The sequence below is a fragment of the Centroberyx affinis genome, unplaced genomic scaffold (assembly GCF_046629955.1).
Source record: "Centroberyx affinis isolate AG114_WGS23_722 - 3 ecotype Tasmania unplaced genomic scaffold, CSIRO-AGI_Caff_v1 ptg001762l_1, whole genome shotgun sequence".
Lineage (NCBI taxonomy): Eukaryota > Metazoa > Chordata > Actinopteri > Beryciformes > Berycidae > Centroberyx > Centroberyx affinis.
The window spans coordinates 148,398-172,840 of record NW_027280161.1 but is presented as its reverse complement, the minus strand read 5'-3'; the positions used below and the strand labels follow the sequence as shown (position 1 = coordinate 172,840).

Here is a 24,443-nt window from a genome sequence, read left to right as displayed (position 1 = left end):
AAATATATACCATCAAGTATGGATAAGGCCAATATAAACTCACTATTGAGTAACACTGAAACACTATGGGTCCCTTTACAGATATTATAGTAACATTTCATTATGCAGATAAAAGTTCTGCTGTTGAGACACATGTGTTTACAATGTGAGCCTACAGCAAATCATTTGTTTTTAGTAGCCTAGTTATATATCACTGTTCTGTTTTCTGTATCCGTTGGACAATCCTTTGTCCTTTTGACTAATGCTTTGTCTGCACAAGGCAAGAAGGCAATGTCTGATGATTTTGTTGTTGACGGTGAGTAACGGGGCCAAACTTGGATTGAAGAGCGCCGCCCGATGGCCGAGCAGGGACCGACAGTGAGCGCACACGTTGCACACAAAAAGGTCCCGCCTCGGATTGAAACTTTGGCGGTGCCACCACAGAGGCGCTCGTTTTACAACCCAGAACACAGCGGATAGGCTGGGCTTCCAACTCTTGCAGTGATAAAGATAGCTAGACTCCTCCTACCGGTGGAACTCGTAAAAGAAATCGAACGGAAAGCTGTGACGCAAACCTTTCTTTTAAAAAAATCTCGAGCAGCAGGAAGTATACACTGGATTTGAGACATGAGAGACTGGAGAAACACGATAACTCAGAGACATTTCTATGCAGTCATCATTTAAAATATGCAAAGTTAAGTGTCAGTATTAACGGAAACTAAAAGGTCACTGACGTTACCACAGGTATCATTAGATATGTAAGACATGACTGTCTTACTTGTTAGCTAGGTAGTACTAGCTAACTACACTTAACGTCAGCTAGCAAACAATCTCTAACATGAAATCTTCTTTATCTTATTTTATTTTATGGTAGTTATTCCTATGACTATAAACGTATCTCATCATGTCCTGAGTACATCATGCAGAAAGATTCCTTGGTACAATACTAGACTGGCAGCTAACTTAGCTGTCTAGTCTAAAGAGGGGCTTCAATGGAGAGAAGCAGCGAAGGGGGAACTCTTGACGAAGAAGAGGATGGAAATCAGGCAGCTAACGGGATGAGGCCAGGGGGGCTGGAGGATGGAGTGGTGGAGATGACAACAGCATGTGATCCATCCAGGACGACTTCCACAAGCAGAGCATCAGACCCTTCTGTGGACATGATGGCCCTGAGCCTGCGGGAAGGAGCTCAGTCCCAGGGTCAGAAGAAATCAGAGGCGGCGGCTGCACCTAAGATAGTTATAAAAAGTATACGGGACAATGCCTCAGGACCTTCCAATACAAGTGGTGTGATGTCTGCTGGTCAGGCAGAGGTGGGAGTGAACCAACCAGAGAGAGATGAGAACCCACCCACTGCTGCTCCCTCTGTGTCCCCGTCCCTCAGCCTCATGGACACATGGGCTCCTTCCATATCAAGCCGCTCCTCTCCCTCTTCCACCACCCATCATACTCCACTCTCCTCTTCATCTTCCTCTTCCTTGTGTCTCACTCCTCCCTTGCCCCCCTCTGTGGAGCTCACTGCTGTGTTGGCTGATACTAGGCTGACCCTGGATGTATACCAGGGAGGGGCAGCTGCACTTCCAGTACTCTGGGGGTCCATCCCAGGGCGGCTGAGGGGTGTCCAGTACCTCAGACTGGGTTCTGAGGATGAGCCAGCGCTGGATGGAGCACTGAAGGTCCTACCTCATCTTACACAGTTGCGCTCACTCGCTATTCGAGGTACTCCCTGCTCACTTGCTCAGTGTTGTTGATACTTTGTCCTCAGCCATTTTATGTCTTATCTAATGTGCCTTGGTAGTCCATGGTTTGCTCAGATTTGCTCAGTCCAAATATTTTATTTATTTTTTTTATTGGTCAAGAGAAGATATTTATATACCGTATTGGATACTTTAAATGCTGTGCCTTAAATTGTGTAGTGGTGATACTTTGTAATCTGGGTGTCATTCTTTTTTTTTCCTTGCTCTGCTCCAATCTGATTCCAAATTCCCTTTCTTCAAGGACACTGTTTTTATGACTCGCGAGGCGACCCTCTGCCTGGCCTCCTCACTACTTTGCCAAGCTCCATTTCTTCCCTTTCTCTCCTGGTGCACCTGGACCTTTCCTTCAACCAACTCCCCTGCCTGCCACCCTGCCTGCTCAGCCTGCCTGTACTGACCTCTTTGCTCCTCTGTCACAACCACCTCTCTGCTCTGCCCCCTGATATTGGCCAACTGTCCTCCCTCAGCTACCTGTCCCTCCTGGGGAACCAGCTGGTCTCTCTCCCCCAGAGTCTGGGCCAGCTCAAAGCGCTTCAGACTCTCGACATCTCACACAACCTCCTCCAGAACCTTCCTGAGGAAATCGGTGCTCTGGGAGAGCTCGTTAAGCTGGAGCTGTCCCACAACAAGCTGAAGCAGCTGCCAGAGACCATGGGTAAGGGTGCAAGGGTGAGTGGAAAGCAAGTTCACTGCCCGGTTATACAAAGTGCGGACCAAAAGATGTTGTACAGGCACTTTTTGGAAAAGCACTAGAGTAACATACTGGAATGCTTCTTTTATTTGACGTGAAATTAATTAATGCACAAGTAAAGCTGTCTTCTATATCCCCAAGGCTCTCTCCTCTCTCTGAGGGAACTCGTTATCCACAGCAATGACCTTCGCCTCATCCCACTTTGTCTGAACACACTGCCTCTACTGAAAATGGATGTGCGTAACAATCCTTTGGGACGACCCCCAACACCTCCCCCTCTCCCTCCTACACCAGGTGAGCATGAAAAAAGAATACTCTTCAAATTGTCTCTCGCTTAAATCATTGATCTGTATTGTCATCAGATATTTACTGTTGCTGTTAGCATATGCACTCTCAGTTGATCACTGCTTTTCTTCTCAGATCGAGCAGAAGCAAAAATTCCAGAGTTACACCTTGGATTCAATCAACACAGGTAGAGTTTCATAGCATAGGCACATTTTGTGAATTCCTTAAGTAAAAATATCAATTCAAACATTTGACTAGATTTCGATTAAAGACGCCTTGCTCCCTTTGCTCCTCAGTTTCTGTGTGTCGTCTGCTGGGTGTCATGTGTTTCTCCCAGGGGGGGCGGAGCTGCTGTTCCCCCCGGGGTGCCTGGTTAGAACCACAAGACTGAAGTGGGTTGAGAAGAGGCCAGATAGGAGGTGGGTGTGGCTGGAGGAGCACGACATCCTACTGAGTCGCCCGCTGGAACTTCGTCCTCATGGAATTACATTTTTAAAGGTACAAGAAGAGGCGTCTCATACTTTGAACTTGCTTTGCTTATTTACCATGACTATTTCAATTAACCACTGCATTTCTTTGAAATCAAGCAGACTGCAGTGGAAATACATGTCTGACCACTCTGTGTATTGATCCATCAAGGTTATTTATTTTGTTTTCATCCAGTGACTCTGTTCTTTCCTGGACTTGCATCCTTACAGCCAGTGGATGTGTGTGTGCCGTACAATCGGACAAAAAGAAGGGAGGTGGTTGTGCGGAGATTTGATGGACGGTCATGGACCACTCTGCCTACTGTTCTGAGGAGAGGAAGCCAGAGCCATAGCAGCCATCCTGGAGGACGTCCAGCCAGGGTAATGCAAAAAATGTTTATCATAAATGGAATAGCTCACAGTTTAATTATATTCTGTATCGTTAGTAGGGGTGAAGTTTGTGCTGAAAAATCTCCTCTATCTCATGTCCTGTCTGTCTCCCTGTAGCTGGCCTGCTGCTCAGTGGGCCAGTTCTCTTGGTTCATGGCAGTGTCCCGTCCAGTAAGGGACAGCTGCTCTGTTACCCCAGACGGGGCCCTGTTGGTGTCCAGCTCTGACCCTGGAATTAAGCTTCACTTCCCACCAGACTCTACTCAGCAAACCCGCACTATAACTTTACAGGTAAACACAACGAGTAGGACTGTGCAGAAATAACAAGCAAATTGACTATTTCAACCTGTCAGTGCGGTATGGTGGCCTGCAAGGGTTTTGGGTTGTTTCTCTGTCTGTAGGTGTTGCAGGTGTCTGTGTCAGAGGTCCAGGCACTATGCGGGGATCCCCAGGCCAGCGTCAGCCCCCTACTCTGCCTCTCCCAGACTCCCAGCATTAATTTCCTGCAGCCTATCAAAGTTCAGGTCCCTTTGCCATCTGGAGTCACAGGTTACAATATGCCATCTATACTCTCATACATGTATTACAGAATGTATTAGCATGTCATCAACATGCCTGGTGCTCCTGCAGGCCACACGGTTGATATGTCCTGTCTGCATCTGCTCCATGGAGACCCCAATGCCCAAACCTGGACAGACATCACATCACAAGTTTCTCTCTATGTCACCCATTTGTACGCCATTTTCTACATCACACATTTCTCCTGGTGAGTTTCTATAATAATATGTTCATGATCTATGCTTTTTTTTTTTTTTTTATACATGTGTATCTTAGCAAACAGTTGTGTGTTGTGTGCTCCATCGTAGGTACTGGCTGTGGTACACCACTCAGCGCTGTGTTAGCGGGGTGGTCAGGAGGGTCTATCAACGGCTAAAACAGTTTAAAGTCCAGTTCATGGTCCTCCAAAGGAAGACCGATCCTCCACACGTTCTCCTACAGTGTTTACCTGCTAACAAGGTATGTTAATTCTCCCCTCTTCCATCGCAGCCTGTTAGAAGTACATGCACCAAGGACAGACTATGGTCAGTCCTCTCTCCTCAGCGTCTGAATATAGTAGCTGCGTTTCATTAGTCATTTAACCAGCCCTCCTTCACTTCCCCTCGGCACTTGGTAACACGTAGCACCATACTTGCAGAGCAGGGGGGCAGGGTCTGAGAAGGAGCAGAATATTTTAAATGGAATGCACTTGCCCTTAAGCAGGCCTAATAATAGCAATTACACAGAACAATGAGTAATAATATATTGCAGATGAGTTCATTTAATAAATATGTCAAAATCCTCGAAATATTGTTTGTTTACATACACTTATATATACGTATATCATCTGTTCGTGCACCGGAATTGACGGACGATCACAATGCATCCTGGGAAAGATGCGCTTGTGAAGTCTGCATTGTTGTTGACTCGCTCCCTCTGCCCTTGAAGGGTCGATCTCAGAAAGTTCACTTGAGTTATCAAAGTAATGGAACAACACTTAAGGTGGAGGAGGGGATTCCCCTGAGGGGAAGTCAACGAGGGCCGGTTGAAACGACTAATGAAACGCACTGAGTGTTTCAGACTTGGCCCTGTGTGGGGTCAAACTGATTTTGTGAATGGATATGATTGCCACAGGTGAAATGCTAAACAGCGATCATGATGCTTGTTGCCTAGGTGGAGAGCAGAGTACAGTCTTTGTCGGAGCAGTATGACGGACCCCAGCCTTCAGACCTGTGTGACCTGCTGGAAGGGGAGCAGTTCTTTGCTGGCTTCGAGAGGGGCTTAGACATCAATGCAGGTCTGAAGTCCTTTTTGAGACTTTATCTTGAATAAACAGTTTTTTTTCCCCTGCTTCCGTCCAAGGTCTTGTGATGTGCCATTGTGTAATAACCACCTCGAAACAACAGATCTTAAGATGATATGATCCTGTTTTCTCCAGATAGACCAGACTGTGTCGGGGGAAGGCTGTCTTTTGTTTTCTACTCCAGCCTGAAGAATCTGAAGGAAGTTTACATCTGTCCAGCTCAGGGTCAGAAGGGACCAGTGAGGGGACAAGTAAGACACACTCTCAACAGCCACGAAAGTAAAGTGGTAGAAATGTCTACTATATTTTCTGCTTGGTAACATTTGTGCAGAGGAACGATTTGACAACCAGTTCCACAGTACATGCTAACATGCCTGGACCTGGTACAAGGACAGCAGGACCTTACATACAGTTCAAACAGACACGCATACGATAAGCAGTAGACTATACATATAAAACAAAGAAACAGTGCACCACTTCCCCCGTGGCTTCCTGGCTCAGTGCCATCTTGTAGTGCAGGTTGTTATTTCATCTCATCAATCATGCTAGTATCGTAATCAAGTATCGTTTGGACGACACACATTGAGAAAATGTTTTGTCCCTCTGCTCCAGGTATCTTTTTATAGAGGAGAGGTTCCCAGCGACCTGCCAGAGGAAGTGGCAAGAAAGAGGAAAGGACCCGATAGCCAGTGGCTCGCAACTTTACCGCTGAGACTTCCTGTTCGTGGAATTTACTTGTTTTTTTCATTCATATAGTGCCATTGACGTTATAATCCTTTCACTAAATGTGCCAATTCTTTCAGAATTTCTGATTGGTATATGAATTAGTATAACCTTGTTGTATAGATTAATTTAAAATCTGATATGTTATCCATTGGAAATATCAGGGCATCCTGATATTGGTTTTAGAAATTGGAATCATATGTTCTTCTAAGAGGGAAGTGATTATTCAGTCTCTACACTAAATGGTAATTTCTTCTATGTGTCAGTCACTCCCACATATTTTGTACATCATTGTTTCTCATACATGCAGCCCACTGCAATATCAGATAGGCCCACCACACATACATTAGTTAAACTGATAAAATTACATGAACAGCGCTTATGTGCACACTTCCTGCTGTCTGCTTCTCATCCTGATCTGCCACCACTACAAATAACCTCAGACCCTGAGGGAAACACTGCACATTATACATCCACTCTGTTTTCCTCTTAGGCTCTAAGCTCAGAGAATAATTATGTCATGGAGGAGCTCCAGTACCCCCCTCTGAACCTGGGAGACCCGGAGAGCGGCTACCTGACAGAGGCCAACCTGCTGTCCATCTCGCTCCAGATCGGACAGGACTGGCGCGCCATTGGCATCAATCTCGGCTTAAGCTACCAGGACCTGGACCGCATCCAGTTCAAGTACAGGTGGGCATGATGAACATGGTCATGTTCAGTCAAAATTGCTACATTGAGTCCAACAATATGGAGAATTCACAGGTCTAAGTGATATTTCTTGATATGGTGGTCGTGTTTACATGCTATCATATGCTTCCTTGAATTCTGTGGTGGTGCATTTTGTGAGGCAAGAAGCAGATTTACAGGTATTCAGGTTATTAAGTCTGTGTATTAAATCTGAAATGCAGGCTAACATTTAGATATTGCCTAAACTGCAGTCTGCATATTAAAGTGGAGCTCTGGGATCATGAGGGGAAACACTGAAAATGGATTCAGCTAGACCTAATGTAGCATCCCAGCCTCATGATGTTTTGACCTCCTCAATCTAGTTTTTGGTTAAATAGGGAGGAAAATGATTTAAACCTGCAAAAGAGATTTAGATGCAAATGGCCTCTTTCTGTTTTGTGTGTTTCTGGATGAGTGTGTGATGCAATCAGTGCGGGCACAAATGTGTATTAGTGCAGCCAAAGCCTCTAGGCGCAACAAGAGAGAGTGAGATGTAATGTAACTGAAGGAAAAACTGCAGTGAGAGAGAACTGGTGGAGAATTTTGATTGTTTTAATCTCCACTGTCAGCCATCACCAAGCCATCTGGGACACTGCAGGAGATTACACATATAGACCGACGCTCATCTGCCCTCCCCCTACTCCTCGTACTCAGAAAAGCTCTCACGAAGCATCCTGGAGGTGGAGAGCTGAAGAACTGCATTATTTGATATACATGTTGAGCAGACAGTTTTCTGTGTAAGGTTTTGATGTATGAATACATAAACATGTAAATACAAATATCAACCTTAGTTCTAATGCTTTGTATACATGAAGGAAGATACTCAAAGAATGTTTTCCTCAGAAAACAGGTGGTATAATAAAATACAACCTTTATTTATTCAGGTAGAATTCCATTGAGATCCAGATCTAATTTGCAAGAGAGACCGTAATTACATAAAAACTATATAAATATATATAAGTATAAATCTCTGTGATGTGATGTCTGGCCATCTACGCCCAATACATGACCTGTCTTCTAGCTGCATTGAGATTTTAATACCAGGTACCAGAGGTGTGAGCAAGTCAACTTTGTTCGAGTCCCAAGTCAGTCTCAAGTCTTGAGGCACAAGTCTCAAGTCAAGTCCCAAGTCTAAATGTAGATTTCCAAGTCAATTAAAGTCATTAATGTCAAGTCTCAAGTCTAATTGTAGAACGCCAGAACAAATCAAGAGTCCAGTATTTCATATCTGAAAGAAAGCAAAAATATTTATGACTTTTCAATGCAGCATCAGTTTAATAGTACTAAAATTAAAAAAAGGATTTCTATGATTAGTTTCAACTCCAATAAATTCAATCATTCCATACAACTTTAGAAAACTGGTCTGGTGGAACAAATTTCATAACTTTCATTCTAAGTAATTTACACAAACAAGATATTTTGTCAAGACTTTAGAAACCTTTTCAAATCAAAGTCACAAAAGTAAGTGAAAGTCAACTCCTAAGTCACCAGAACCCAAGTCAAGTCAAGGCTCAAGTATTCTCTTCATGCATCAAGTCAAGTCTCAACTAAAATTGTGACTCGAGTCTGGTACAAATGGGGTCAGTATGGCTGGAAACACATGAGCGTCAAGTTTCAAATTTCTTGTGTATCTTCTCTCTCCACCAGGGACAACCTGGGAGCCCTGGTGCTGGACATGCTGTTCCACTGGGCCCGGGGGCAGCAGGGTGCGGGGCCCGGGGCGGTGCCCAGGCTCGTGCAGGCCATGGTGGAGAGCGGCAGGAAAGACCTGGCAGAGGAGATCGAGGACATAGTCAGTCTAGGAAGAAGGAAGTACAGAGAGTCACTGAGGAGAGTGGGTCTGGAAGCGGAGACCTCCCCCTCCTCCCTCCACACTGAACCTCAGCAGTAGATACGCCCACGCTGGGCACAGATGGCTGCCTTACACTTGAGTAACATGTTTGTGTAATGTGTACCATGTTCCAGCGTCATCTCATCCTGCTGTCCAAACAGAGCTGCGTCCTGGAGTGCAAAACATCTCAGCACAATCATGACAGTCAGCTACAAGCTTGACAGCACCTCTCACTTGACTTGCTGATAAACAGGTGAATGGTGCATAAAGATGATGGTCTCCTCGTAAACTGTCCCACGATACAGTGCATTCATCTATTAACATTCACTCTTACCAGTTTAGGACAGAGGTAAGAGGCAGAGCCAGCACGGTCAGTGCAGGAGGAGGCCATCTTTGTTACGGCTGATTGACTTTCCACTTGTGCCTTCATTCCCTTAGCAACCAATTTAACTGGAGCACCATCACAGAGATATACAAGCATATCATGTGCACAAGTATTTTTTTTTTAAATGTTTCAATTAAATTTGTATTCATTTTATAAGTAAACCTATGATGCAAAGAAATATGTGTCATTTTAGATTCTGCTGAGAGGCCTGCAGTCATCCAATGTTTGTAAACCCTTTTATTCCTGCAAGCATCCCCTCCCCAATATATCATCTACCATTTTTTCTATTTTGGTGCTCAAGGTCATCGGGTTGGGAGGAATCGTCACGATCGTCACGATGACGCTGGGCCCCATCCCCCACCCCCACACCTTTACAATCACTGTAAATGAAAATTGTGTCTGCATTTTCTACCACATACCACTAGAGGACCTTTATCCCTCTGCTTTTTTTTTTTCTTCTTACGAGTCCCACTCCTACTCCATCAGCAGGCTACTCCCCCTCCTTCCCACCCTCTGTACCTCCCTTTAAGGGACTCAAATGCTAGTAACACCGGTAGGTTAGCTGTTGTCGGTCTGTCAGCCAAAGATACAGAATACAGAAGCTTTGATTTCAAACCACAACTGTTCCATCAGGGATAACGGACACGGCTCCATACGGTATGTGTGTAACGGATGCAGAATAGCTTTGTTCTGACTCTGGCATGTTATGTATATGAAATAACGGGTGTCTGTGATTCAGAAATGTATCCTGTACTTGAAGCTGTTATATAGGCTATCTACCAGGGAATGACGTGGAGGTGAGATATTAACCTAAATTGCGCAATGAAAATGAATTGTTTTTGAGACTGATGTGATTGTGTGAGCTTCCTAAGAGACTGCCGCTTCGATATAAAGAGCAAATAATTTCCCGTTATGTGGCAAGACTTGATTCCCCGTAATGATAGCCTAGCATTTTCATCATATGATGGGGTTAGCGATGACTGTAATGTATTGATTACTATGTTCAAGACTGTCGTTGTTACTATGCATCACGAATGTACTGGATTGTGTCCTTGCAATATAGCATTATTTTGCCTACAGTAACGGCGGGCCGTTAGACACACAGGTGTAATCCATCATGTCAGTGACAAACATGTCATTTCAGAGTCTCTGAATGCTGATTTGGTTGGAAATGTTAGCTTGCTAGCTGTTGGGTGTTTTCACGGATTAACTGGACCGGTTTCCTTTCTCCCAGACCTAGAAACCGGGGCCACTGTGGGCGTAACGGTTGCCTTCCACCGGCTTCCGTTCAGTAGTGAGCGTTGTAATGTGGGCAGGGATGTAACTTAGAGGGGGGGCAACCCCATCTAAACCCACTGTGCCCACCTTTTTACTGGCAGAATGGAGTTGACTCACCTTTTTCAGGCTGACATAAATCTCTGACATAAATTATTAGTATGTATCGTATCTTCAGAGTGATGCAAGTTATAAAAAGACAGGATATGTAAATGCAAAAATATTCACAATCAGAATATATAATTGATTTTTCTTTATATTGCTGGTTGTTTGCCTTGTCATGATATCCGACTGGAGGCATCGTTTGCCCACATTTGTATTTACCAGTACATCACCGAATGAGGCCTCAAGCTGCTAACTGCCAGACAGGCGCACAGAAGGACAAATAACTACTGAGCAAGACATTGACAGATACGCAAATTCATAGTGTGTCCATTCAGATTAAGCACCTTGTTTCCACAACTATGTTAGTATGGTTATGATGAGACCAAGCAGTGCAATAAAGCATTCCTGCAGCCTTGAAATAATTGATGAGGTGAACTCTCCTTGGGTGTAGGGTGACATCCTAAGCTTTGTAATGGAAATGTGCCTTTTTGGCTGCAGTGCTGAAAAGACTGCTTGGTTGTCATTCAGTAGAAAACGGCAACCTTTTACTCATCTCATTATATTGTGTTGAATATTCATTTATCTGCATCATGCAGGACTACATGCATGTATGGTCACGTATTTCTTGAATGCTATTAAAATCCCAGGGGGAAGGGCTACTAAATGTCAGAGGTATATGTGCATTGAATGGAAATGACATCTAGCAGTACTGGTGGGTTGATGTTCTGCTGCCAGATGAACATTGTAATCATCCAGACATCCAAGGCCTTACCATAACTTGCACCATACAACCAAATGCTTCAATGCTACATTTGCTTTGTGTTATTTTTCTTTAAAGGAAAGGTCCATACCCATTTTTCAGTCAAGGCTTTAGGAAAGCTGAGAGGGAGGCAGATTACGGGAGACACAAGAGAGAAACCCCTGGTGAAATTAGAAACTTGGCCACCAGGGATATGTGTGCTTTCATAGGTGGAAGTCTTAAACACTGCACCATCTCTGTGCACACAAGTTTTATTTTTGCTGTCCTCTGAACATTTTAACTCGGGCAATTATTTCTCATCTACGCTGACGGGAATGCATAATTGTGTAGGCTTAATGGCTGTAAAATTAACTCAGAGGAGGTGTAATGGACATGCATTGCTAGGCCCAGATCATAACTCTCAGTCCACCAGTTGTAAGTGGAGAATGAGAGAGAGCTTCTATAAGTAGGTATTAGGTTTATAATCCTGATGCTGGAGGGAAGAGGGAATAGTAATCAGATTTATCTGTGACACCACAAAATTTCATCCCTTGTTTCCGCAGTGCTGTAGATGTCCATAAATAGACTCCGTCTTATGAACCAATTTTTAAAAAGCATTATAAAAGCATCAGCAGCTGTTTGGTTTATTGAATCCTTGAGCAGTAGATATAAACTACCACTTGCAAAGCTGGGAGCTGTTTAAAACAAAAGCTTTATGCATTACGGGATATTATAGATGTCACAAAAATACATGAGGGCAATAGCACGTTGGAAGTACTTCATATAATAAGCTCATAGTGTTGCAGCAGATACAGAATGAGAAAAGTAGGGGTTGATATCCCCAGGAAGAAGAATAGAAAAGTGGACAGATTGAAAAAAAAATATTCGATCTGGCCTCTGTTCTCCTCACAACCCAGAGAAATACTCTAATGGTTAATTGCAGTGATACGCTCGTGTCAAACAGTGTTCAATACAATTCCTTAGTGGTTTGAAGCCCATACCGTGTATAAATAGAACCAGTTCATGATAGACAGATGGACACAGAACAACAGCCTGCTCTCAGCTTATGAGGAAGGACCATGTGATTTTCATTTCTTCCCTGTGTTTTCCACTAGCCACACTCACGTGGGTTGTGTCACTGCCTACCACAGTGTTTTGTCACCGGCCGCTCACTTCCTCCCATCATTCACCAAACTCTTGCTTTGTTTAGTCAGCAAAGATACTGTGTGTGGCACTAGAGTACAGGGAAGCAGCCAATATGTTGTAATGGCTATGGTAAATGTAAAATTTGCCTTTTCATTTGCATAAGAATAGTGTCATTTTCATTCATTTTTGCGTAGCAAATAAACTGGGATGGGCTTTTCTTTTTTCAATCTGTACATGGTTATCATCCTCTGTGATTGAACATGGATTAGAGCAGATCAGTAATTAAACTCACCATGTCTTGCCCCCATGCCCCCATTTCTCTTATTTATGCCAACACTGATCCAATATTGTCAACAACTTTTGGTATGCTAATGCACCTCCAATATGCATATGTTTGGTATTGTTGGAAAAACAAACTTCTCATCTTGCTGAATTTAGTGCATCCTTGAACTGAGCACATTGGTGCATCTGGTAGGTGAACTGGATCTCTTTGAATTGACCTCCCTGTTATGTGGCCTATTTGTGCCTAAACTATATATTCTTTACTCTGCATTTACTGTGACTGCTGTGTCACAGACAAAAAAATGAGCTATGTGATACTTCCAGGAGCTGAATGCTTCAATGCAGGTAGGCTATAGGAGAACAATATAGTTACATGTCATGGAAGTGTTTTGGAGCCTTCATAGACATGACAATTTGAATTTTCAGTGCTTTTGATATGTTACTGACACAAATCATATTACTAGCCTTATCATAGTAGAACTGAAGACTTTTCAAGGTCTTTGAAAGCTTTAAGGATAATTTCAGGATGTAAGAAAGGATATGAGTGATTACATGAGTGATTACAATTTTGGCCATCTATGCCTGCCTGAAATCTCTACTTCAATGGATAACTGCAATCCTTAAATCTTACTTGTCGACTGGTACTGTTATATCTAATATTGATGGATGGTCTAAGCAACAGGCAACCCTGTAATACAGGAGACATCATAGAATCATCGAATCATCATAGAAATCATATATCACATAATATATATTGTCCCTATGCTTACTACACTATTCTATTCTATTATTACACATGTAACAATGTAATATTTATTAATATATGGGTTCTACACCTTCTGTTCCACCTATGGACTAGGCCTAGATCATTACGTAGAATACCATTACACATGTAACCTTGGACATTGGTCCATAAACTCCAGACTTAAAAAGGTGTGAAACATTCACAGAGAAACCCATAAAGACTTAAGCCAGGCAGGATGGTTATCAGGTAATAGCATTTTTTTTTAGGAATGTAATATCTAAACTCATCTAGCAAAGAATGAGTATTACAGGCTCTAGTTCCAAATAAGCAGTTTCAACTTGCTCATCTGAGTATTTTTGTAGGTGGCCTAATGGCAGTGTGTTATGTTGACCCAGGCAGATCCTTGTCAGTAAGGCTGTGTTGTAATGATGAACAAGGGTCAGGCACAAACTGTTATCTGTCTCAGTTGGCACATAGACCCTCTGGCAACACTTTAACTGGTGATCAATTGGTTTCAGAATTGAATCTGTGTCCAATCGCTGGTATGGGGGGCTTGGTTAGATCCTAGGTTCAAGGTTCTGCATAGGAGGCAAGTTGCACATTCACCTTGTCTATTGTTTACTCATCAGTTCTTATCTGCTTTAGAGGTACAAACTCAAAATATGACCTCTGTGTGTGCGTGTGTGTGTGTGTGTATCTGATGTTTCAAGTCACTTGTGATATGCCACTTTAAGAAAGAAGTTGTTTGTCCAGTTTGAAACAATTTTTGTCTTAAGTATCACCCACATTTAGTCAATTTTAAATTTCCTCAGTGTTTTGGTGACCAGAAAACATTAAAGAGATCCTTTGCTTTGTTATATATATACAGCTGAACTGATCTTTAGCGATGCTGTTTTGTGGGGTCTGGGGAGATGAAATACCAATTGCACCGCAGTTTCCTGCCTGTTTGTTATTTTCTCTTGTGCTAAAGGAATTCCTTGGAGATTTGGTTGATGAGTGATGCCTCTGTGCTGTGCATGCTGCACACTGAAGCCAGTTTGTTTCCATACAGACTCCCAATTGTCATGACAAGACAGCACAGCTAAGATACGTCCATGGGCCAAATAAATGTGCTGGTGCAGACCTAGCTGTATGGTGTGGATGGGTTGAAGTGGCCGAGTAAAGCAGCGGGGTTGTGACAGAAGGAGGGAGATGTCAGCTTGCTGGCTGATTCATGGGAGACTGCAGCGCTCTCTTCACCACAACCCATACATTTTCTCCTCAGCCTCTTTACTAACAGCACATGTAGTTTTCTGTTGCAACTTATGGTATAAAAATAACTAGTGATATCGGAGTGCTGACTGTGAAGTTAGCTTTATGTTCTGGAGGAAGTCAGTGACGACAAATGGGGAAACATAAGTAGAAAGCAAAAGGCCGAAAAAGAGGAGACAGAGACTCAAGGTCAGACTGCTGGGGGAGAAAATGGAGAGATAGATGGAGGACGAGAGGAAGGACAGAGAGATAAGCGACGGAGATGGACTATGAAGTCGGCTGTGTGAAGCTCCAGGGAGCAGAGAGGAGAACACAGAGCCAACAGAGACCAGAGAGGCAGCGCACTGACCTGCTCTGACCCCCCCTCCCTCTCCCCCTCTGCTTCCCCCACCCTCTTACACACACACACACTCACACACACACACACACACACACACACACACACACTGCTGGAGCACCGCTCAGTCAGGGAGGGCCTCCTGTCCCCATCCAAACTAAACACACTGAGCCACAGCTGCATTCGTGCTATGATAGTTATCTGATAGCTAAATATTCATGCTGTGTAATCTTTCAGAACAGGAATTAGAGGAATTAGGAATATTGGGTCGTAGGCATGTTAGGTGTGTATGCGTGTGCTTTTCACAAAGAAACAGACAAGTCAGCAAACATCTGAAACGGAAAGCTGTGTTTGAGAGTCGTGACTGAGGAAAACGGGAGTGGGGGGGGTTGTGTTGGAGGAGAGAGGAGGAGGCGGGCCGCACACTCGGAGGCGGGTTGTGATTGGTGGATGAAGGGGGTGGAGAGAATGAAGGGGGAAATGAGAAACATCTTTTCACACAGAGGGCATTCTGTACCAAATATTGGGAGCATCTTGGCCATATATGATCAGATTTTGTTTCATCTGTTTGCTCAGAATTTGTGTCAGAGCATATAGTGGATGGAGCTTCATCAGATGAACTCTAGATTGCCAGTAAAATGGTTATGCATACCACATGGTCTTAAGTGCTCAAGGACATGCATGAAGCACAGATGTTTCAGTGGTGATAGATTTGTTTAACAGAATGTAATCCCTCTCCCGTGATAGCTAAAGCTCTATTTTGGGAGAGCTGTCTGCAATGTTGCCAAATTATGCTTACACAGCGGTTCGCTACCAAAATGGGTCCTGGAAACGCTCCCCTTTGCTGCGCCATTGTCCCTATTTTAGACCTGGTGCGCCTTTTAGATGAAAGAGGAAGGGAATAAGTTTAGTGAATGACAGAGCTATGAAGGCAGAGTCACCAACGGTTATCTCTAAATTGACATGTTCCTGATATTCCATTGATACATGCTGCTGTAAGACCAGTTCTTGTAGTGTCATGCAGCATGTGAACAGGCCTTTTCCTATCTCTTTACAGATATCCCCAAATCTCAGCTTGCAAGAAGTACAAGGAGTCAAGTGGACGAACGATAAGACTGCATGATCCCACCGCACTCAGACAGCAACACACTGGAACAGACAACAAAAGACAAGGACAGCAACTGAGTGACCAGCTAACAGACAGATTGACACTTTGACCATCTGCCAGGGCCTGAGATAAATGGCTGACAAGCAGATCAGGTAAGGTAGAATGTAGATCTACTACACTGTGTTGGGAAAACGTACCAGAATGGTGATGTTGAGCTGTTGCCTGTTTTCATGCAGTGACCTCTCTCAGTTCACATTTCTGTCTCTTTCTCTATTGTCATCTCTCCAGTTTGCCTGCCAAATTGATCAATGGGGGGATCGCCGGCCTAATTGGAGTGACCTGTGTGTTTCCCATTGACCTGGCTAAGACCCGCTTGCAAAACCAGCAAAATGGATCTCGCCTTTACACCAGCATGTACGCAAGCGGTGTACTTTCACTGTTAACAAATATGAACTGTCTCTAACTCAGAGTGATACTGTTACCGGGCTATAGTCCTGACATAACCCATAGTGCCACCTGACTTATCGTCAGATTTCGCTGAACATACAGAACATTTTGAGTAACACGCTACAATTGCCAAAGATTGCACAACATGATGGTATTTGTTGGATTTGTGTTTCAGGTCTGATTGCCTTATCAAGACCATCCGTTCAGAAGGATATTTTGGGATGTACAGAGGTAGGTTTTTTTAACTATTGACAGGTGATTCTTATGTATGAATGCGTGTCTGTGCAGCACATGGCCTTGGACTTCAAGAAATCACATAAAAATTCATATGTACTCTCATAAAATATCGAGTACATACGAAAGGCAAATATTAGCGGATGAGCTCACTGAGAGAGTTGCTCAACACTGGGAGTATCAAAGCTGTTCGGTAGCACAGGACTCTTTCTTTCACCTGCACAGACATCAAGGCCAGGCTCTGTGTCTGACTGGTATAGGCAATTAACTGTGATGTCCTACTACTGTAGACTGACTCATTCTCTCTCCTCTCCATCTCCCCCTCTTCTTATTGTTTCTTTCTCTTTCTCTTTTTTGGCTCTCTCCCCTGCGATCCTCCCAGGAGCGGCAGTGAACTTAACACTAGTCACTCCAGAGAAAGCCATCAAATTGGCTGCGAATGACTTCTTCAGGCATCACCTCTCTAAGGATGGGTAAGGCATGGAAGCATTGGCAGGCTGACTGACACACACACCCACTCCCCTCATTCATACCGTGATTAACTGCCGTGTTTACTAACATGTAACCTGACACATTAGCTGTCTGTATTCCCACCAAGGATCTAGTTAATCCTCTGTTACGCTGCCATCTCCTCCCAGGCATCAGGCGTTCCACAGTGGTTTGTTACTCGTTTGCTCTGTGGAAAAATACAGCATTATTTGTGCGTATAACAGCACATGCTGTTGTTACAGTAGTCCTATCCGAAATCAATGCTCCCAAGTAAAATTAGCGCGTATCACATGTCAAATATCAATAATCAACATCTGCTGTTGCTGAGGGCAAGCGCCCATCATCCCCCATGTGCACTGTCTGCATGGATAAACCTGAAGGTTTCTGGGCCATCTCTGTCCATCTCTATGGTGACAAACACGCAGGTTGATGAATGATTGACTTGTTTGGCCCAGCCACTCAGCTTGTGAATTATTAATCTGCCCCTGTGGCTGAGGTGTGTTGAAATGGGAGACTAAAGATTAGCATCGCCAGTGCAGGTGGTGACATCTCCTTTTTAGAAGATTGCAGAAATAAAGTTCCCTATCTCTCACACTCTCTGTTAAATGCATGCTTTAATCTGATCTTGCTCTTTGTCTTTCTCTTTTTTCTCAGAAAACTCACTCTGGTCAAAGAGATGCTGGCTGGGTGTGGGGCAGGTACATGCCAGGTGAGTGAGTGAGTGAGTGAGGTGCTGTTTTAATTGTATCCTCCTGTTATCCATCTGGACCCGCTGCCCTCAGCACTGCCTCCCTCAGCTCGCATACAAACCGCTGGGCCTCAGCCATTGCCTCATTTGTCTCTGTCTGCCTGCAGCCAGAATAGCCACTACACTCAAATGAAAGTCGGCAGATACGGAAATATGCTTGCAGCTTGTTTCTAAAGTGTTATTTGTGATCTTAATGTGACATGTAACATCTGAAGTTGATTTTTGTATAGTCTGATTATTTCCAATCACCGAAATGCTACCCTGTTAGCAGGTGTTAGACTGGCAGCAACACTTGAGTGATCAGATAAGACAGATAAGACTTGAGTGAGTCAGAGGGGAATGCCTGTTGTCAATGAGGGCAAAGGCATCTAGCCCAGGGAACGTGATTAGATTAAGTGTAACAGACCTTGGATTACGATTGTTGCTTAGAACATGGCCATCTCACCCTTAATCCAGTTAACTAGTTACTACTGCATGGATTACAGAGGAAAACAAGAGTTGACATTTAGCCAATGGACGGCAGTAGATTTACACTGGACACACAGTGCCTGACACACTCAGATCTTCATGGCTACACTAATAAATCTTCAACTCAGACTTTCAACCAGTTTGCATTCACACTGAGGTGAAGCCAGCTGCTTGGGTCAAAGTATCAATAGTCATCGACAGTGATAAAACATGCATTTCTAATTAACACTGTAATTATGTATTGTTGCAGGTTATTGTCACAACTCCTATGGAGATGTTGAAAATCCAGCTCCAAGATGCTGGAAGAATTGGTAAGAACAAATAAATGCAGATGGTGGTTCAGCAAAGAATGAAGCAGCATTGCTATAAATTGGAGAAATGGTGGCCTCATGTGGTCAAATCATAGATTACAACAACTTTATCCTGGTTTCTTCTTCTTACTTTTATAAATCCAAAATGTCTGCCCATATAGTTGTTGTTATCCTTTTGTAAGGTTTCCAAGCGGCTTCAACTGCTTCTCATTATCTGTAGACAAACTGCCTCACTCTCTCCATTGTGGATGTGCTGATATTAATGTTGTGCTGCTTGTGCTCCGCAGCGGCTCAGAGGAAGCTGATGCCAGAGACAGTGGCAGCGGGCACCGTGGAGGCTAAATCCCCAACAGCCATGCAGCTGACCCGAGAACTGCTGAGGGAAAAGGGCATCGCTGGGCTTTATAAAGGCCTGGGTGCCACGTTGCTCAGGTAAACCAGATCTGGTGGTAGCATTAGGTACCACTGCACTGTACTGTTCAAGACTTACTGTGATCAGTTTCCTATGTTCATCTCTTTTTCCCACCTTCCTTTTGCAGGGATGTCCCTTTCTCCGTCATCTACTTCCCCCTTTTTGCCAACCTGAATCAGCTTGGCAAGAGGGGTGTGGATGGGCCCGCCCCTTTTTATGTGTCGTTTATATCAGGCTGTCTTGCTGGAAGCACAGCGGCTGTTGCTGTCAACCCTGTAGATGGTGAGGAATGGGGCGATGAACATTGTTTAAGGCCTTGTGTGAACTGTTGATATTCTGTGTTAACCTTTGCTCTGTGTATTGCAGTGATAAAGACTAGGCTGCAGTCCCTGAATCGAGGGAGTACAGAAGACACGTACAGTGGAGTGACTGACTGTATCAGGTAACCTCATTATGTCCTTACTGCTGAGGCATGTGCGATGCTGTGTGTGTAGAGCAGTTCAGCCACCATATCTGACACATCACTAGTGCTGGCTGTATTTTTCAGTTTATATAATGAGCTCTTATTTGCCCTTCAGCAAAATCATGCGTAATGAGGGTCCATCAGCCTTCCTGAAGGGAGCCTACTGCCGAGCCTTGGTCATAGCACCTCTCTTTGGCATCGCCCAGGTGGTCTACTTCCTGGGTGTGGGTGAATACATCCTCAGCTTCTTGCCCAAAAAGGACAACTAAGAAGCCCCTCCTGTTTGCCTTTCCCTCCCATAATGCATTGCACCAACTGCGCCAGGACTCATCTCATTCTGAAAGAAGGTTTTGATCGTATGTGGGTCAAAGCATGACCAACCAGTACATTTTGTTTTACTTTGTTATGTTGAATGTTGAGATTTTAGCATAGTTCAGGAGGGAGTCTTTGGTTGCCAAGCTGCCTACTGTGGCACACACAATTCCAGTAGGCAGGCACAGCTATCTTTCTGGAATTAAAGCCACGAATATCATTTTAAGTTTCAAAGGATATTACTTTATAATTATTACATGTTATTACGTTTTTGAATATGATTGTTGAATTACAAAGTAGGTGTACTGCCCTAGGTTGCTGCAATTCTGCAAGCTCTGTAGTACCTATTTTTTTCCCCAATCAGCATAGGTTATGAATGACAATGAAGACCATAGTGACCTATTGAAAATTTATGAAGAACTACCATAATTTACACGCACATATCTAACTTATAAAGATATTTGAGTTCCACAGAGAACAATAGATCTATTAGACTATTCACCAAGCATGCTTTTTAAATAACTGCCCCAGACCTTATGTCTTAAAAGGTAGTATACAATGAATTAGAACAAAATATATGCCTCTGTTTCAGACAAAGACCCAGGGGATGTGTTGATGTGATACAACACACCCCATATGATCTTTCCTGAGAAGCCACATCCCTGCCTGTAAGTGGTTGTAATGAACCCAGCCATTCAGCCTAGCGCTGAGCTGACTTTGATTGCCTTGGCTTTTTAGGTAGATTAGGTTCTATCTGATAGCTGGTGGTACTACAATGGCTCGACTGTGTTGCCTCCCTGAGGGATAGCTCTGTTCCTTAGTCACACATTAAAGTAAACTCTAGATACAGTGTGCTCCACTCTGACACTGTGCAGTACCAAATGGCCTGTACACATGGTAGATCCATCAGAACACACACTGTGTAACAACTTTGAGAGCATAGTCAAGTTAGGCAAATGTATAAACTGTAAACACTAAATAGCCTGGAAATCATTTCAATAGAATGCAAGACTAAGCAAAGTAGATATTCAATAGTTATGCTGACAAATGACCAGACATGACCTGCTGAGGCGGGAAGAGTACTGTTACCCATTGTGGAGCCAACAAGACCTTAGCCAGATTAGTTCATGCCCCCTAGATCCAAACGTAATTATTATTGTTTACAGATGAGTTCATACTCAAATTAAAATACATGAAACATGGCTCAACATGTATTCAGTGGCAGTACCCAAAGAGTGAATGAATAACATTTCTCAATCAGAAAAGAGAACCAATGTAATTTCAAGTTATTGGGACATACTATACTTTTACCAAACATTTCAGCTTGTTTGCTTTAGAGGTTTTGTTTGCTTTAAGCTGCTGGGAAAGCATTCATGGTGTATCTTGTGCATGCATCACATCACTGAAGCCCACATCACTGAAGCCCTCCCATTGGTTTATCTTGCCGGAGATCAAGGTGACTTTGATGTGTGTTATCCAATCACATTCCTTCCTTGCTCCCACTGTTAAAGCAGCTCTTCAATTGTACTGTTGCACTGTAGATGTGCAATGCAACTATTTAATGTATTATCATTTGTGGGAGTGAGATCTATTTATCAATATTCCTTTCTATAGGCAGTATAGCACTATATATTTGTATGTGTTGTTTTTCTGTGTCAAAGTGTCCACCTTACTATATTGTACATATGCAGATGATATGAACTTTATGTTTTGGGTTTTATTGTTTGTTTTGTACATGATGGCTTATTTGCACACCTACCTCTCCAGCTCCCCTCTCAATCCATATTGTTGTGATTTTATGTTATGATGATGTGGATATATCAAATGAAGGAACATGTGTTATTTTAATGCAACAAGGATATCATTTGAACGTAAATGCAGCAGAATGGTGAGGTTTCGTTCTTTTACTGTATGCAAAGGGGAACAATAATGCAGAACCTCTTGGATGGCTGTTTGGAGGTGCCACGTTCTCCAGGCTATTGGTTAAGTCTGTGGGCCTGCCTATTGTCCCATCTCCTCCTGCTTTATCAACTAGGACCAAATGGAGCATTATGCTATGATGTCATAATTATGATTAGTCTTCAAGTCATCCTGGCAAAGTGAATGATCTTCATTTCACAGATTTTTGGAAATGACACAATTTAAACCATTCTGTAAATGAAATTAAATGCACCCAGGACACGGCCAATAGGGACCTGTTGACATCAGACTGGAAATTTAACATTGTTTTTTTTTTTTTAAATTGGTGCTCCTTTCATGAATTAGCTGCAATATGACAGTGGCAACAATAATGACCAAGGCTGTACTGATTGAATCGCATGCTAGTGAATCTCAACGTTATCAATGTCTTAACTCAAAGCCATAGGTCTAGCTAATGAAAGCCCAGGGAGGCAGAACAGAACAGCTAGACATCGACTGGCACCTCCGGCCATGATGACAGCTGAGCCACAGGAAAAATGGCAAAGACCTGCCTACTCATGTGATTTCATCTTTATGAATTACTGTTGATGTTGTCGTTTTTTCCTCAACATTCCAATTGCCAGCTCATCTCATAAATGCTATTATTGTGATCACAATACCTATTTTTATGTTGTTGAAATTATTCTTATGATTTTTTGAAATCTTACCCCCCCTGTTTTCTGATTTTGTTGTTGTTGTTGTGGCTGTTTTCGGTTCAATCTTGAAAATGTTGTGCAAGTCATTTTGTTTTACTCAGCTGTGAATTTTCACTGACCTTGTGCATTTGGTTGTGTATGTGTGTGCGTGTGTGTGTGTGTGTGTGTGTCTGTGTAGTGCTGTAGTTGATATGTAGTTATTAGTGTGACACTGCGGTATTTTCTCCTTGATTGTCAGTCCCACTCTCCCTCCCCTCCTTCCCTCTTATCTGTCGCACACTTCTGCAACCTACTCTCCCCAACACATATATCCGGGGTGCAGAAGAGGTCTAAAACACCAAATATATGACTTAGAGTGTATACAATCAAAGAAAGCACAAAGGACTATTAGGCACAAGAGACCACATAACCCACTTTGAATATACTCAAAGTCCTTGGATGTGACTCCTGACATTGAAAAGCGATGTGCTGCTTTTGCAGACACAGATGAAAGTTAAGCCTGACTCAGAAATGTATCTCAGTGGAGATGTCCATTGAAACTAAGATTTTAGTCTTGTAATAATTTTTATCTATGTCTGTGAAACTTGTTCCATAGGGCTGAGACAATAGGTCACTATAAGAGACCCATTTAATGGCGTCCACTATTTTACCCATCTGCAGTTATTCACAACATGTATATCGCCTACATATTCTAAAGAAGTCAGATATAAGAATGTAACTTAGATATTATGAGATATATTATAATTATAGTGAAGAGGAGTTTATTAGATTTTAGTGAAAGATTTGTCTGTAACACATCCACTGAAAAATTCATGAACCAGCTTACCGATATGCAATAAGTAGAAGCCACACACAGATACACAAAAGTAAAAAAAAACAAAAAACAATTGAACACGACCTGTCAATCACAACTTCACACAATGTATGAGTAATGCAACTCTCTCTGGGGACCTTGGAGGCCTTTGGAGATCTGAGATCTCTACAGGGCCTCTGTTCTCTTCCTCCAAGAGGAATTGTGCATTATAGCACTTTAAAACTAGGGCCCCCACCCCACTGTCCAGCTACAAGGTATCTCTCTATGACATAGAGGGTGTTATGAATATGTGTGGTGAATGACACAGTTGTCCTAGTCATTGTTTACAATGCAATGAAAAAAGAAAAACACAAATATAATGTTGTGTTCCCTGTCACAGTTTGCTGTTCAATAAAATGACTGTCCTGAACTCGCCTGATGTTGTTTTCTGTGCTGTGGGCTACGCTTTTACTCTTATCACTGTATCTGCTTTCAAGGTTCACTAGTCTTCTGAAAGACAAAAAAAAACCACACACACACACTGCTGTTTTTGTGTCTAATAGTGCTGTGGAAACCGCACAGCAGGGCAATGTTTTGAAGAGTAGGAAGATGACATTGTGGCTCCTCGGGGCACAAGAACACCTGAGACAGCGGTGAAATGATGATTTGATGCCGTCCAGAACCACCAGGTGTCACTGCAGGGTCGCAAGACAGTTGTAGCCCTGCTGCTGTGGGAGTGGGAAGAGTGTCAGTGATGCTGCAAGTATAACATACAGGTGTATGCTGAGCCTGGGCGGTGTGGCAGTAAATCACACACTCAGGTCTCTCTCTCTGTCTAGCTATCTTATTCTCAGTCATGCTGTTTACTATCTCTCGCTGCTGTGATAGAGCTTATATATAGTCACGCTGCTCTCGCCTCTGAGCCTTGAGGTTTCACTCGATCAATAAAGTGTTTCCGTATGTTTATAGCTTGCATCATAAAAGTATAGAAATGTATGATACCTTGTGAGTTTACAGTAATGTCCAGGGTCAACGAACCATTCATCATTCCTGCATGCGTCAGCAGAACTGATGCTGTGACAAGGATAT

General features: G+C 43.2%; 2 protein-coding genes across 2 annotated transcripts; both read left to right on the top strand.

The window, feature by feature from the left end:
• The first annotated feature begins 673 nt into the window (after positions 1–673).
• pidd1 (p53-induced death domain protein 1) lies at positions 674–8,749 on the top strand. Its single transcript, XM_071529048.1, has 15 exons — positions 674–1,698; positions 1,978–2,391; positions 2,569–2,721; positions 2,848–2,899; positions 3,009–3,210; positions 3,411–3,560; positions 3,687–3,860; positions 3,971–4,118; positions 4,200–4,335; positions 4,436–4,586; positions 5,280–5,403; positions 5,545–5,660; positions 6,022–6,129; positions 6,626–6,822; positions 8,506–8,749. The coding sequence occupies exons 1-15, from the start codon at positions 972–974 to the stop codon at positions 8,747–8,749; spliced, it is 3,096 nt and encodes a 1,031-aa protein (XP_071385149.1). The 5' UTR covers positions 674–971.
• Positions 8,750–9,619: 870 nt separating this feature from the next.
• On the top strand, positions 9,620–23,746 carry slc25a22a (solute carrier family 25 member 22a). The gene is made up of 11 exons (XM_071529049.1): positions 9,620–9,731; positions 16,012–16,214; positions 16,351–16,476; positions 16,685–16,740; positions 17,126–17,216; positions 17,887–17,941; positions 18,699–18,759; positions 19,047–19,191; positions 19,299–19,453; positions 19,538–19,613; positions 19,750–23,746. Exons 2-11 carry the CDS (start codon positions 16,195–16,197, stop codon positions 19,901–19,903), a joined length of 939 nt encoding a protein of 312 aa, XP_071385150.1. The 5' UTR covers positions 9,620–9,731; positions 16,012–16,194; the 3' UTR covers positions 19,904–23,746.
• Positions 23,747–24,443: the final 697 nt, after the last annotated feature.